General features: G+C 38.2%; 1 protein-coding gene across 1 annotated transcript in view; it reads left to right on the forward strand.

Annotated features, from left to right (window-relative positions):
* AKR1D1 (aldo-keto reductase family 1 member D1) overlaps positions 1 to 16,806 on the forward strand; it is a 50,649-nt gene that overhangs the window by 15,774 nt on the left and 18,069 nt on the right. Inside the window, exons 2-5 of the mRNA NM_001192358.1 lie at positions 3,605 to 3,772; positions 6,827 to 6,943; positions 11,522 to 11,599; positions 14,857 to 14,979. Of these exons, the coding sequence (NP_001179287.1) occupies positions 3,605 to 3,772; positions 6,827 to 6,943; positions 11,522 to 11,599; positions 14,857 to 14,979 (486 nt within the window). The remainder of the gene's footprint in view (positions 1 to 3,604; positions 3,773 to 6,826; positions 6,944 to 11,521; positions 11,600 to 14,856; positions 14,980 to 16,806) is intronic.

Genomic DNA, 16,806 nt, shown 5'->3' on the forward strand with positions numbered 1-16,806 from the left:
GAGTCAGTTTTTTTGTATTTTAGATTCTCTGATCTTATCACTTATTTGAGTCTACAAACATGGTATTCTATTTGAGCTTTCTTATTTTTCCCTAAAATTAATTTCCCCCAGAGAATCTGTCTTAATTTACATAGAACTCTCTTATGCTACATTTAAGACCTACAGAGAAGTATTAATACTTTTCTCACATCCACATTTCCAAATAGTTCCTCCATGTTGATTAGAATTAAGTCCCAAATAGTAATTCACCTCACTGCTGCTTCTGCCATCTAACAAAATATTTTTAGCAAGTAAAGATTGTTTAGAAAAGGCTCTTTAATGATACCTGAATAATCAAACTTTTCACTACTATAACCTGCTGCTGTGCCATAATCTTTACTTAAAAAAGCACCAGCCATATATTGCTCAGGCTGAATCAGTACCACACTCCTACCTTGGCCCTTGTTGTTTACCCTTTCTTTGTACTAAATGTTTCTTTTCTTGGGTTAACCTTTGAAAATACAATTATATAGTGACTTCCCTGGTGGTTCAGTGGCTAAGATTCTGTGCTCCCAATGCAGGGGGCCTGGGTTCAGTACCTGGTCAGGGAACTAGGTCCCCTATGCTGCAACTAAGGGTCTGCATGCTGCAACTGAGCATCCTGCAACCGAGCATCCCACAACTGAGCATCCCGCATGCCACAATGAAGATCTAAGACCACACATGTTGTGACTAAGGCCTAGCACAGCCAAATAAATTTAAAAAAATTTTTAAGAACATACAATCATATATTTCAATATGCATTGTTTTGGGCTTTTCCCCTTGTATTAAATTTACTTTAGCTGTATACTTGGTGGCTCAGTGGTAAAGAATCTGCCTGCCAATCCAGGAAACTCGGGTTCAATCCCTGGGCTGGAAAGATGCCCTGGAGAAGGGAATGGAAACCTACTCCAGTATTCTTGCCTGGAGAATTCCATTGACAGAGGAGCCTGGAGGGCTACAGTCCATGGGGTCACATAGGGTCAGCCATAACTGAGCGACTAACACTTTTCACTTTCCCTTTTCATACTTAAACTATCAGCTCCAACCCACAGAATCTCAGTGATATGTCTGAGATATATTTACTATCTCATATTGAACTTTATTGCTTTTTGTTAGTACTACGTATACACCCAAGAAAGAAAGCAGTATTTTCACCTTTTCCCCAGTAAATTTCTGATTCTACCCGAACCCTCCTCTTCCCACTGTGCTTTTATTGTCACAGTTGTCATCCATAACACCTCGTTTTACAGCTTGGGGGGTTTGGGCTTAATTTCTGTTCGAGCTTTATTGATCATGTTGTTAAGTCACCCAAGATGTGTTTCTAACATTCCTGAAAAGTGTGTCTCCCTTTCCCAACTATTTTACATTTGTGACTATGAATTCTTTTTTTCTAATACCATCTGTGTAGCCAACTGGTTCATTTTTCCTATCCTCTTAACATTAGTAGTAATGACTTTTAACTGAAATAGGGGAAGAAAAGAGTTTATGCTCCCAACACTTTCTGTTTCCAGCCCAGAACTATAAAGTCACTAGATATACAAGAGATTCCTGGTCTCATTCATTCCGCAACAAATCACCACTTGTCTAATATGACATTATCAAGCATTTGATTAGAATACTGAAAATACAGACACAAGCACAAGTAGTTTTCAACATTTGTGAATGAGATGGGAATGATCATCATCTGAATATAAGGTCTATAAATCTACAAATAGCATTAAGCCTCTCCCCTATAGAAAACCTAAAATAGGACTTGGAATTTTAATTTGATGAGATTAGTTGTTTGTCTTAAGGAAAGTCTCCATCAAGTCCTTCACTTCTCATTAAGAAAAAATGTAAATGAAGCACACTTTTGCATATTTAAATGTCTTCATAACTAAAGATCAGTAATTTATATGTGATTTGAAAAATGAATAACTTACACCTCAAGTGCTAAGAATTTGTCAGGTTTGGGGGTCCTGAATACCCTCAGTCTTATGCTTCATGCGGTTTTATGAAACAAACAAAGCTCTGGCTGCCAAATTTGATAAAAATGCATCTTGAAAAATGTAACACACCCCTGACAATCTTTTTATCCCAGCTCTACTGAGGTATAATTGACATATAATAAACCACATGTATTTAAAGTGTACAGTTTGATGAGTTTGACACATGTATATATTTGTGAAGCCATCATCATAATTAAGACAGTAAACGTATCATCACTGCAAGCTTGTTTGAACTCCCTTGTTTTCCCTCCCTATGATTCATGCCCACAGACCCTACCTACTACCACAGGCAATTGCTGATCTGTGACTGTAACTATAGGTTAGTTTTCATTTTCTAGTATTTTAATAAATAGAATCAGAAAGTATTTATTCTTTTTTTATCTGACTTCTGGTATAATTATTTTGATATTAATCCATGTTGTTGTGTGTAACAATAGTTCATTCCTTCTTATTACTGAGTGGTATTCCAGTCTGTGGATGTATCTCAGTTTTTTTTTTTAACCCATGACTTTACCTTATAATTGAGCCTTCTTCAATGAACTTGTGCCCTCCTATAACAGGACTGGGCTTCCCTGGTGGCTCGAATGGTTAATGCAGGCGACCCAGGTTTGATCCCTGGGTTAGGAAGATTTCTTGGAGAAGGAAATGGCAAACTACTCCAGTATTCTTGCCTGGAGAATCCCATGGACAAGAGGAGCCTGGTGGGCTACAGTCCATGGGTTTCAAAGAGTCAGACACAACTTAGCAACTAATACACACTCACAACAGGGCTATCGTGAAATCTCTTGTCTTTGGGAACAATTGGTCAAATTACATTTCTGAAGCTGCAAAGCTAAGGACAGCCCTGAGATGAATGAATCTTCCATTAAGGGTTAGAAGCAATCTGATAGGTCAATTTCTCCAGTTTTCAGACTCCATCTTCCAGTCACAACAGCATAGAATTAGCAATTTGTCATGTTTGCTATAAAACAATGTATGTGCCAAGTGTCCAGATTCAGTTAAGTTCAGTTCAGTAGCTCAGTCATGTCCGACTCTGTGACTCCATGAACTGCAGCACGCCAGGCCTCCCTGTCCATCACCAACTCCCAGAGTTTACTCAAATTCATGTCCACTGAGTTGGTGATGCCATCCAACCATCTCATCCTCTGTCGTCCCCTTCTCCTGCCTTCGATCTTTCCAAGCATCAGGGTCTTTTCCAGTCAGCTCTTCTCATCAGGTGGCCAAAGTTTTGGAGTTTCAGCTTCAGCATCAGTCCTTCCAGTGAATATTCAGGACTGATTTCCTTTAGGATTGACTGATTGGATCTCCTTGCAGTCCAAGCGACTCTCAAAGAGTTTTCTCCAACACCACAGTTCAAAAACATCAATTCTTCGGCACTCAGCTTTCTTTATAGTCCAACTCTCACATCCATCCATGACTACTGGAAAAACCATAGCTTTGACTAGACAGACCTTTGATGGCAAAGTAATGTCTCTGCTTTTTAATATGCTGTCTAGGTTGGTCATAACTTTCTTCCAAGGAGCAAGATTAAGAACGATTAAACTAAACGAAAGACGTATTTCTCTTCTCCCCCTCCCAATCCCCTATCATTTTAGACTCCTAAGGGGACCTGTGCAACATCAGTGAAGATTGCCATTGACACGGGGTACCGGCACATTGATGGGGCCTACCTCTACCAGAACGAGCATGAAGTGGGGGAGGCCATCAGAGAGAAGATAGCAGAAGGAAAGGTGCAGAGGGAGGATATCTTCTACTGTGGAAAGGTGAGTCTTCCCTTCACCTACACGGTGGGCCTGATGTCACTTTTCCTGCTGAAGAAACTCACCAAGCCACCAGCTTGTGGGATCTAGGTTTCCCACACCCCCTGCAATGGAAGTACAGAGTCCTAACCACTGGACCATCAGGGGTGTCCCAAAGAGTGAGTTCTGAACTGGCAAATTCCTCAATCTTGCCAAGAATTTAGGGACTAAATAGCCCCTTGAAGTTAGGGCAAAGTTTTTTCTTCACACTTGGGCATTGATTTAAGACAATATGGAAGAGCCACACCTACAACAAAAGTAGATTTGAGGAGTAAAGGGACATGAGGAAGTGGTTCATATTACTTGTCACAACTTTTTTCTTTAGAATAGGTAGTCTTTTTTCTTCTGTATATGCCAGTTTGTCCATAGATCACTAATTTTTTGAGATATAATTCATGTACCCTAAAGCTCACCGTGTAAAATCAGTGCTTTTTAGTATATTCACAGAGTCATACAACCATGACCAATACCTTTTCCAGAATATTTTTATCACTCCAAAAAGAAACCCCTCACCTACTAGTAATCACTTCCCATTTATCCCTCTCCGCTAGCCACTGATAAACACTGATCTACTTTATTTCTCTCTAGTTCTCCTATTCTGGACATTTCTTACAAAAGGATTCATGCAATATGTATTCTTTTCTGTGTAGCTTCTTTCTCTTATTATGTTTTCTACTTTCATTTACGTTGTAACACTTATCAGAATTTCATTTCTTTTTATAGCCAAATAATATTCCATTGAACGGATATACCACATTTTGTTTACATCTTTTGAGAAATTGAAATCTCCAACTGATGACAGTTAGAAATCACTATCCATTGAAAAGTAATCAGAAATATAAAGTATCATGATAAGATGAGAGCCAGTGGAAATATGGAATACATATTTACAGGCAGCCTTGAAGGAATGAAACTTAATAACTTTAGAGAACTTGTAATCCAATTCTCCTAAGTTTTCTAAAGAGAACAGAATGGTGCTTCAGACTTCACTCACTGCCCCTTCTCCCAACTCCTTTCCAAGCTCTTTGGGGGCCTGCAGTTCCCCAAGTCACCAGCCACTTATGGGCTATGATTTCAAGGGGCCATGTAGAACCACTGTCCCAAAACACCAGCCTGGAGCTTGTCACTTCATTACAGCTTTGCAGTCTGATTCCTAAAGATTTTGTTTTTACAGAGTCTTTCAGGAGAACTCACCAAGAGTTTCTGGGGAAGAATAAGCTTGAACTCATATCCTGAGGCCGTGAGCCAAAGATGGAAATATTTTTGAAGTTACAAATGAAAAACAAAAAAAACTTTCCTTTTTATCTCCCTGGTAAACAGTTAAAGTTGTTGCAATACCTATCACACTGAAAAAGAACTGAATTGCCCATTTCATAAGGTTGCCAAGTTAACATTTAAAAGCACTTAAAGAGAACCTAAAACTGTTGAATAAAGATAGATTAAAATATATAAAACAGAATTTTCAATTAGATGGGATGTCAATAATATACAAAAAAGACCCACATTAAAAGCAAAAACACATTTTTCACTACTCTTGCATTGTTTTCTCTTTTCTGTGCTTTGACGGCAAGAAAAAAATTATTGTTCAACATAGGAAAAAAAATTTACCAGTTTTGCTTGCCCTTACTTGTGGCAAAATGTGTATGGAAATTCAAAGGTTTTTTTTTATCCAAAAAAATATGTGAGCAAATTTGATGCTCCAAGAAAATATCCTCATTTATCCTGAGGCTCTGACTACCCCTCAGTACCCTAAGTTTCACAGACCTCAAGGGTACACATGCTCCATTCTGAGAACCCAAGGCTGAATTTTTCATTACTTAGCACTTTAGTGACTGAGTAATTTATTTTTCTTTTTTCTTATATATGTTAAACTGTCTACTTGCCTTTTATTTACCTTTTTGGCTTTATTGAAATATAACTGATGTATGACACTATATAAGTGTAAGTGTATAACACATTGATTTGATACAATTATATACTGCAAAATGGTTACCACCATTGTAAATTAGCTAACACCTCCATCACATTACATAATTACCATTATTTTTTGTGATGAAAACATTGAAGATTTATTCTCTTAGCAACAGTATTACTAACTACAATCACCATGCAATTCATTAGATCCCCAGAACTCACTCATAACGGAGTTGGCATCCTGTGACCAACATTTTTATTGGTTTTTAATTCATGAATAGCTGTTTAACTGATGATCATTTTGGAGGACAAAGATCTCCAACAAAGGAGTCTCCCATGCCATCATTTTGGTGACATCACCAGTTCAGATTGAGTACTTTCTTGTTAGGGATTGGCAGAATTTTCCTGGGGAAATGAGGAAGTGGACCAAATGGGAACAAAGGAGCTATCAAAAGGGATCTAAACCTTTACAATAATTTAAAATTTCACCAGCATCTACACCACCCATCACAATGTGAAACATTGGTGAAGTCACGTACACAACCATGTTTCATACTCAGATGAGTCACACCTTCTATCAGTGAAATAAAAATAAAGCACCAGGCCAGGGCAGCACCACTAGTTGGATACGTGTTCCCTAATTACACAATGAGGAAAAATGAAAGTGCTAAGGGTGGATTCGGCAATTAGCACCGGGAAGAGGAAGACTTTATTGCTGATTAGGTTCTCTGTGGTTCAGGTGGATCTTTAAATCTCTGGTACTATATTTGGATCACATTATACTCTGGGCATCAAGACTTATATCAGTTCAACCTATACTCAGATGACACTGCAGTTTAAACATATCTCTGTGAAATTAAATGAGTGAATACAATGTATATGAGTGTAAAGGCAACTGGGGTGGAGAATTCCCTGGCTGTCCTATAGTTAGAACTCCATGCTTCAACTGCAGGGAGCATGGATTCCATTCCTGGTCAGGGAACTGAGATCCTGTGTGCTGTGCAATGCAGTTAAAAAAAAAAAAAAGTTAAAAATATTTTAAAAGGGTGCATTATTATTTTTAAAAATACCATGGATATTAACTATCCCCTTTTTTTCTTTCAGCTGTGGGCTACAAATCTTGACCCAGAGTTGGTCCGCCCAACTCTGGAGAGGACACTCAAGGACCTCCAGCTAGATTATGTGGATCTTTACATCATTGAAATACCCATGGCTTTTAAGGTAGGTTCAGATACCTAAAGGTTATGCTTCACTCTTTGGCAACCATGAGCAAAAAGCTCTGTGCAGGAAGCTCATTCATTACTTAGAACCATAAAATAAAATGATGTTTTGTTACCATAAATAAGATAGTACTGACCAGGCCCAACAAATGCCAAGAACAATCCTGTGTATCCATCTCAGGCCTGGATCCCAGGTTTCTTGATTCATAATCCAATGCATGTTCTATCATGTCTTTACAGTAATACTTTGAACTTTCTTTGTTAAACCAACATGTAATCTACTAACTGTAGTCCATACTGTAGTTGCCCAGCATCCAGCACACCCTTCTTCCCATTCACACAGTCACAAAAACATCTCTGCACAACATAATGTAAAGTAATAGATACAACTGAAAACTTACACTCCACCCTTCAGGTTTTCTTCCTTTGGAGAGAATAGTCAGGTTTTTGAAGCCAGCTCCAAGATCAGGACTTTTGTGTGATATATGTTCCTTTAGTTCAAATCACTCCTTCCTTGAACTTTCTCAATCTATGGGCTCACTGTTAATTTAACCATCACCAAAACACCCACTATACACTTCTGAAGATCAGCAACATTTTTAAAATTTCACTGATGGAAGGAAAGACTGAAAAACAAAGTTGACCACTTATCCATGAGGTATGTGAGGTCCTGCTGGACAGGAAAAACAAGAGCTCTCTGCCATTGCAGTGACCAGAATTTCTTTACACAGCCAATTTGGCTGCCCCTGCTCTGTTCTCTAGAAGCACCTTCCTTATTGACCTTCCTCTGTGGTCATATCCAAGATGTGACCTAGTGGTGGTGGTTTAGTTGCTAAGTTGTGTTTAGCTCTTGTGACTCCATGGACTATAGCCTGTCAGGCTCCTCTGTCTATGGGATTCTCCAGGCAAAAATACTGGAGTGGGTTGCCATTTCCTTCTCCAGAGGATCTTCCCAACCCAGGGATCGAACCTGGGTCTCCTGCATTGCAGGTGGATTCTTTAGTGACTGAGCCACCTTAGCAATTATATATCCCAATAACCTCATTTCACCAAAGAGAAAACTTAGACCACAAGTAATGAACTACTCAGTCAGGCTTAAAGTCCATCAGAACTGGGACCAGATCCTGGTCCCTTAATGCCAATCCCAATCTTGTTCCCTTATATTACCCTATCTCTTATCCTCATGAGCTTAATGATCCCAATGTCCTGTGGACTACAGTGATGTTTTGAATTCAGGCTCTTTGGATTTTGACCTCAACCCTTCTCTTCACTCAGCTAACTTTGATTCTTTTTCGAATGGCAGAGTTCTTACAGATTTGGAAAGAAGCTACATTTAAAAGTGAGAAAATGAAATTTACTTCTCTGTAGCTGACTAATGACTTGTAAAATCTTTTGGAGAAGGTAAATAGAGAAATTCTATTTCTATTTTTAAATAGGATCAGAGCTCAAGGACACAGAGAAGGTAAAACTTTTAACAGTGACAAATTTCACAATACAGTGACATTACCTCCCAACTGAACCTGTACTTCTTGTAATTGAGAAATCAATCTTTGAAGTCAAAATATCACATGCTTTTTGAATCTCATGATTTTTAAAAAACAAATACCTTTCTTGCTAAAATGTTTTAGCACTTTGTTATTTTTTAATGTCAAGTTAACAAGCAGACACAATTTCAGAACAAAATACAAAGTACAAAAAAGCATAAGATATTTTAAAAGGACAAAGTTATTGCTAAATAGGAATGAGAATGGACAGGGTGGATTTTTAGAAGGTTGAATTATTCTTCTAATAATGCTTTATAGTCAGGAGCAGGAAAGGAGGAAAAAGACAATGGGCTTGTCCAGATGAAGGGATTAGTAAAGTTAGCACAGTGGAAGCTTAAGGAGACATCATAGAAATATCTAAGATGGGTTCAGACATGATAAAGAATTAAATTTTGGGAGAGTAAAAACTATTAATATTAACAGAGTTCATGATGGAGGCATAAAGCCATTTCAGATCAGAAGTAAAATTAGGAAATGCTAAAGATAAGAAACATGGAGGTAGAATAGAGTGGAAATAAGCATCATAAGGTCCGTCTAGTCAAGGCTATGGTTTTTCCAGTGGTCATGTATGGATGTGAGAGTTGGACTGTGAAGAAAGCTGAGTGCCGAAGAATTGATGCTTCTGAACTGTGGTATTGGAGAAGACTCTTGAGAGTCCCTTGGACTGCAAGGAGATCCAACCAGTCCATCCTAAAGGAGATCAGTCCTGGGTGTTCATTGGAAGCACTGATGCTGAAGCTCAAACTCTAATACTCTGGCCACCTGATGCGAAGAGTTGACTCATTGGAAAAGACCCTGATTCTGGGAGGGATTGGGGGCAGGAGGAGAAGGGGATGACAGAGGATGAGATGGCTGGATGGCATCACTGACTCGATGGACATGAGTTTGAGTAAACTCCAGGAGTTGGTGATGGACAAGGAGGCCTGGTGTGCTGCGATTCATGGGGTTGCAAAGATTCAGACACGACTGAGCAACTGAACTGAACTGAACTGAAGCATCATAAGTGTTAAGGAGGTCAAAGGGCTTAGAAATCAGAGATATACAGGGTAGTTAATATGAAAGATTACATGGCTTTGATGAGAAAGGAGTCCTTTTCCCACTTTCAGTGTAACAGAAGAAAATTTAGATGAAAATTTTAGATGAAATTTAGATGCCCCCTTTATTAAAGAGGGCATGGAGAAAGTGTGATCACCAGGTAAAAGTTTCATTCAGGTTAGATGGCAGAGGGGAAAATTCAGGAAATTTTTTTTTTAATGTGATGGATTTTATCCAATTCCTTGCTCCTTTTTAATAGCAAAAAAAATTCCTATTATCAAGATCTACAAAGACTTCTATGCCACCAACCAAATCCAATAGACAGTTTGTCCTCATATTTTATTTAACCTCTTTCAATGCAATTGATCACTGCCTCTTTCTTTGTACATTTTCACCTTGTGGCTTTGATGATGTCATCCTCTGATGATTCTTTGGCAGCTCCTTCCCCACTAAACTCCAAATGCTTTGCCCAGTGCTCTTTCTTCAATATTTTTGCCTGACTGAGCCACACTCTTTCTGTAGGTGATTTCACCCAATTGCATGGATTGAATATCATTTAATATGCTGAGGAACTCCCACATTTTACCTGTGCCCACAGTCTCTGAGCCACCATCTGAGACCTCTCTGCTCTCTTCAAATATCCACTTGAATGTCTAACAGTCATTTCAAACTCAAAATGTCCAAAACAAAACTCTCAATTCATTGTCCAGCCTCAGGAAACGGTTACCATCATCCACTCAAGGAATCCATAAATCATCTTTTATTTCTCTCTATCCCATTTCCAAACCCATATGAGATGGGTCCCATGTTTACATATAGGAAAAAAAGGAGAAATATGAAAGACAATTTCCACACCATAGTCAATAGATAAACCTACACAGTGTATTAAAAAGCAGAGACATCACTTTGCCAACACAGGTCCATAGAGTAAAAGCTATGGTTTTTCCTGTAGTCATATATGGATGCGGGAGTTGGACCATGAAGAAGGCTGAGAGCTAAACAATTGATGCTTTTGAACTGTGGTGTTAGAGAACACTCTTGAGGGTCCCTTGGACAGCAAAGAGACAAAACCAGTCAATCCTAAAGAAAATCAACCCTGAATATTCATTAGAAGGACTGATGCTGAAGCTCCCATACTTTGGCCAACTGATGCGAAAAACTGACTCATTGGAAAAGACCCTGATGCTGGGAAGGATTGAGGGCAGGAGGAGAAGGGGACGACAGAGGATGAGATGGTTGGATGGCATCACCGACTCAATGGACATGAGTTTGATCACACTCTGGGAGATGGTGATGGATAGGGAAGCTCGGCATGCTGCAGTATGGGGTTGCAAAGAGTTGGACACTACTTAGCGACTGAACAACAACAGTCAATCTTCATTGAAAAAGTGTCACCAAAAAGCTAGAAAAGGAGGTTCAACAGTTAGTGTGTGAGGTAGAAAAAATGATGCTGAACTCCTAGAGGCAGCTAAACAGGGAAAGAAAGGAACCACAAGGCGATTAGCCAGACCTGAGAATTAATGAGCTGTCCATTTCTCTTATACTTAAGGAGCATTCCATTCATGAACTATGTTTTTCTTAGCTGAAGAATTCCTTCTCAGCCTTAGTGATGACATTTGGTTTCTCATAAGAATAAGAAATTTGCTGCCCTCAACTTTGGCAAGGATATACTATCCAAACACTGAGTCTAAACTTCCTAATTCTCAACTTTTACGTTTTTCTAATGAGAAATGTTATCATTAAGAGAGAACTTCATGACTTAACAACAATAATCTGTCAATAAATAAAGGAAAAATAAATGCCAGGGTGAGAGAATAAGATGAACGTGTTATATATATTGGACAAGTGAATTTCTGGATAGCTCCACAAAGGGGAGAAGACAAATTTATATGTATATCTTAAATTGGTTTCCCAGAGTCAGGGTATATTGAAATATAGGCAACTCAAATTCCATCATTTTAATCCTCAGATATACTTACCTTTTTTTTTTTTTTTAACAGCCTGGAGATGATTTTTATCCTAGGGATGAAAATGGCAAATGGTTATATCACAAGTCAAACCTATGTGCCACTTGGGAGGTAAGTTAAAATGAGCTTCTTAACCTTAAAAGATTACATTTTTAAATTGTGATGTGGTTATTCCTGTTAGCTTTATGGAGAGTTGCAACCTTTACTCCCGATGAAGAGTAATAGTCAGGTATTTCTAACCATGAGCAAAGATGCATAAAATCTCCATTTCTGGGCACTGAAAAGTGTTTGATTTTACTTTGATCAAAGAGAAGAATGCCAAAGATAAGGAGGAGAGACAAATGAGAGGCAAAAAGAAAGTAAAGGAAATAAGCTTTACTATAACAGTAAATAAAAATATATAAATGAGATAAACTCATAATTCTTTTGCTTCTCAAACTGAATTTTTAAAAATCAGTAATATGATGTTTAAAAGAAACAAATGTAAAATAATAAATGAAAAACTGAAAAATAATTCTGGTTCCATTTCTGAGCAATCTGCTGGTTCCTTCCCCAAGATTATAAGAGTGAAAAAGTAGGGGGAAATAATGAGAAAACCCTTATGGACTTATGTGTTGGGGGGAGGCAGGTACAGATATTATGAACTGGTTTGTTATGTGGTAACATGGCAGCTTCTACCCAGAGTAAGAGGCAGTGCAGCAACCAGTAAGATAATTTAGGAGAGGAGCTACTGGGGTTATTTTTACTCTTATGTCTCTCTTGCTATAGCCTTGGGATAAATAAAAGCAAAAATAATGCCAATAGTTCCTCTCTTATATTCTCTTTCTGGATGCTGGGCTGCATTTTACTCTGGGTAAAAGGGCCCATGTTAACCTCAGGAGGGGCTTCCCTGGTGGCTCAGCAGTAAAGAATCCACCTGCAATGCAGGAGGCCCAAGTTTGATCCCTGGGTCAGGAATATCCCCGGGAGAAGGGAATGGCAACCCACTCCAGTGTTCTTGCCTGGAAAATCCCACGGACAGAGAAGCCTGGAGGGCTCTAGTCCATGGGTCGCCAAAGAGTCAGACATGACTTAGCAACTGTAAAACAACATAGCCTTGTTCACTCCACACATGTAGACACTTAGGACTCATGTTCAGACATCTTCAGGAATCAAATCAGAGCAGAACTGAAATCTTGCCCTTGTGGGAAGCTAGGGAAAACCTAAGTCTCTGCCTGACCTCTGGCAGATGTTTTCCTGCCTCTTCCAATTCAAACTCCAAAGGCTGGAAATTATAATCTAACAATTATCTCATTCAAAGAGTTGAACACGGCTGAGCATGCATGCATGCAATAGACTTCCCCCTCATGTATAATTTCCTCCAAAGGCTGGAAATTATAATCGAATGATTATCTCTTTCTATTAGACTTCCCCACATGTCGGTAACAGCTTAAAGCTCTGAACTGTGGATTGTTTTTAGGGTTGAGGAGGCACTGACTATGTTTTCTGCCGTCTGGGCCTCTCCACCTGAAAAACCATTTACTCAATCCATATGCTACCAATGCACAATTGAAAGCAGATTTACTCCTTTAAATTTTTTTTATTAATTTTTAATTGAAGGATAATTGCTTTACAGTATCACATTGTTTTCTACCAAACATCAACATGAATCAGCCATAGGTTTACCCATGTCCCTTCCCACTTGAACATGTCTCCCACCTCCCTCCCCATCCCACCCCTCTAGGTTGTTACCAAGTCCTGGTTTGAGTTCCCTGAGTCATACAGCAAATTCCCATTGGCTGTTTATTTTACATATGGTAATATATCTTCCATGTTACTCTCTCCATACCTCCTACCATCTCCTTCTTCCTTCCACCCAAGCAATGTCCATAAATCTGTTCTCAATGTCTGTGTCTCCATTGCTGCTCTCCAAATAGGTTCATCAGTATCATCTTTCTAGATTCCATAAATGTGTTAGTATATGATGATTATTTTCTCTTTCTGACTTATTTCACTTTGTATAATAGGCTCTAGGTTCATCCATCTCATCAGCACTGACTCAAATGTGTTCCTTTTTTGTGGCTGAGTAATATTCCATTGTATATATGTACCACAGGAAAGTGGAATTTGTAAAAAAACAATATTAAATATTTAGAGATAAATTTAACACAATCTATGCAAGACTTATACAGTTAAAATTACAGTATTTTACTGAGAAGATTTTTAAAATCTAAATAAAAGGAGAGCTATATCATGTTCTTTGACAGAAAGACTGAATACAGATAAGTTGTTAATTCTCTCCAAATTCATGGATAGATTCAATGCAATCCCAATAAAAATCCCAAAAGAAATTGAAAAGCTGACTCTAAAATATATAGGGAGGTACTTCCCTGGTGGTCCAGTGACTAAGACCCAGCACCCCCTGGATTTGATTATTATCAAATCCAGCATGCAGCAACTGAAGAGGTAACATGCCTCCAGCTGAAAAAAATCCCACATGCTTCAGGGAAGACCAAAGAGGCTATGTGCCACAATTAAGACCTGGTGCAGCCAAAAAAAAAAAAAAAGTATAGGGAAGTGCAAAAACCATAATGATAAAGATTTAATTTTCTAGGAAGATATACAATTTTAAACACATACATATCAAATAAAATATATTCAAAATATAAACAGCAAAAACTGATAGAATACAGAAAGACATTGGTAAATGCACTGTTACAATGGGAGATTTCTGATATATTCCTTTAAATTATTGAAAAGACAGGAAAAGCTTGACTTTTAACCTTCTAAATAATGTATGTATGTGAAAGAGACAAGCAAGACCTGTATCCAAAAATAGGAGAAAATACATCTTCCACACATACCAGATACATAAAATTTTCAGGTACTATACCAAAAAGAAAACCTCAACAGATTTTAAGAAATAAGATCATTATTATTGTGCTGGTATATGTTATAAAGGGCTTCCCTGGTGGCTTAGATGGTAAAGAATCTGCCTGCAGTGCAGGAGACCTGGGTTTGATCCCTGAGTTGGGAAGATCCCCTGGAGAAGGAATGGCAACCCACTCCAGCATTCTTGCCTAGAGAATTCCAGGAACAATGGAGCCTGGTGAGCTACAGTCCACGGGGTCACGAAGAGTCAGATACTGAGAAACTATCACTTTCACATTTATACATTATGAAAATACAAGGGGAGGGTATGATAAACAATTCCCTCAAATCATTCATTTACAGAATTCCTATTTCCTCCACTTTTCTTTAGTTCACATAATGCTTATTAACATACCCAGGGACTTTCCTTTTTAAAGAATTCACAGTCACCCTTATAAATGTTTATTCTTGCTTGTGTTGAGGCTTTTTTTCTTGACCCACTGGCTTTTATCCTACAGGCTTTGGAAGCTTGCAAAGATGCTGGCTTGGTGAAGTCCCTTGGAGTATCCAATTTTAACCGTAGGCAGCTGGAACTCATTCTGAACAAACCAGGGCTTAAGTATAAGCCAGTCAGCAACCAGGTATGGCACTGACAAGGGAAGGGAGGTGAGGGGGGTGTAGGGGTTGGGAATGTGAAAGAATCCATTACTTAACAGAGGAATCCTGGATTAGGAGTCAGAAAGCCTTGAGGTCACTTTACATACATATCTCATCATTACGTCCTGGGCAAGTCAGTTTATGTCTCTTAAGAAGCAAGATTAGAAACTTCAAATCCAGGGAAAAGTAACCCAAAATTTTCTGAAGAAAACTATTGAGTGGGAAAAAAACCTACCAGATATTGACATCCACAGTATTTAAAATAATGTAAGATTAGCACAAATGGCACAGTGGTAAAGAATCCACTGCCAATGCAAGAGATTTGGGTTTGATCCCTGGGTGAGGAAGATCCCTGGGAGAAGTGATTGGCAACCCACTCCAGTGTTCTTACCTGGAAAGTTTTCATGGACAAAGGAGCCTGGTGGACTATGGTCCATTGAGTTGCAAAGAGTTGGACATGACTGAGCAACTGAGTATGCACACATGCAAGATTAACCCAAGGAAAAACTACAGATAAATAGAAAATAAGAGATATTGGGCTTCCCTGGTTGTTCAGTGGTTAACAATCCACCTGCCAATGCAGGATTCATGGGTTTAATCCCTGGTCTGGGAAGATTCCACATGCCTTGGAACAACTAAGCCTATGCCCCCCAACTACTGAATCCCTCACACCTAGGGCCCCTGCTCTGCAACAAGAGAAGCCACTGCAATGAGAAGCCTGTGCACTGCAACAAAGAGTAGCTCCCATTCACCCCAAATAGGGAAAGTCTGTGCAGCAATGGAGACCTAGAACAGTCAAAAATAAAATAAATAAGAAATATCTTAGATACAATCTCAAATAAAATAAAAGCCTAATGTAAACTAATGAAAAGGAATTTATTTTTCAGTAAATAGTGTGGGGAAAATTGATAGTTGTACAATAACAAATATAGATCTTTGCTTCATGTTATACTTCAAAGTGTCTCTTTGAGCAGGAGCTAGAGACAAAGTAAGAAATTATTTGTGAATACTATGAAAGAATTTTAGTTATCTGGAGCTATGGATAGAAAGGGAAGTCATGGGGAAATTATAAAGAATACTAATACATGTAATAGTATAAAAGTGTTAAATCCTAAAAATATTAAAAGCAAAGAGCAAAGAAAATTAGATGATTATATTTTAAAAATATAATAAGGATTCTTCAACATATGTAAATCAATGTGATACACTATATTAACAAACTAAAAAGATAAAAACCATATGGTAATCTCAATAGATGCAGAAAAAGCCTTTGACAAAATTCAGTACCCATTTATGATTAAAACTCTTCAAAAAAATGGGCACAGAGGAACCTACTTCAACATAGTAAAGGCCATATATGATAAGCCCACAGCAAACATTATTCTCAATGGTGAAAAATTAAGATCAGGAACAAGGCAAAGGTGTCCACTCTCACCACTATTATTCAACATAGTTTTGGAAGTCCTAGTTATAGCAATCAGAGAAGAAAAAGAAATAAAAGGAATACAGATCAAAAAAGAAGTAAAGCTTTCACTGTTTGCAGATGACATGATACTATACATAGAAAACCCTAAAGATACTATCAGAAAATTACTAAAGCTAATCAATGAATTTAGCAAACTCGCAGGATACAAAATCAATACACTGAAATCACTTGCATTCCCATATACTAACAATGAAAAACCAGAAAGAAAAATTGAGTAAACAATCCCATTCACCATTGCAACAAAAAGAACAAAATCTAGGAATAAACCTAAGGAGACAAAAGAACTGTATACAGAAAACTATAAGACACTGATGAAAGAAATCAA

This window comes from Bos taurus, chromosome 4, assembly GCF_002263795.3.
Source record: "Bos taurus isolate L1 Dominette 01449 registration number 42190680 breed Hereford chromosome 4, ARS-UCD2.0, whole genome shotgun sequence".
Taxonomy (NCBI): Eukaryota; Metazoa; Chordata; class Mammalia; order Artiodactyla; family Bovidae; genus Bos; species Bos taurus.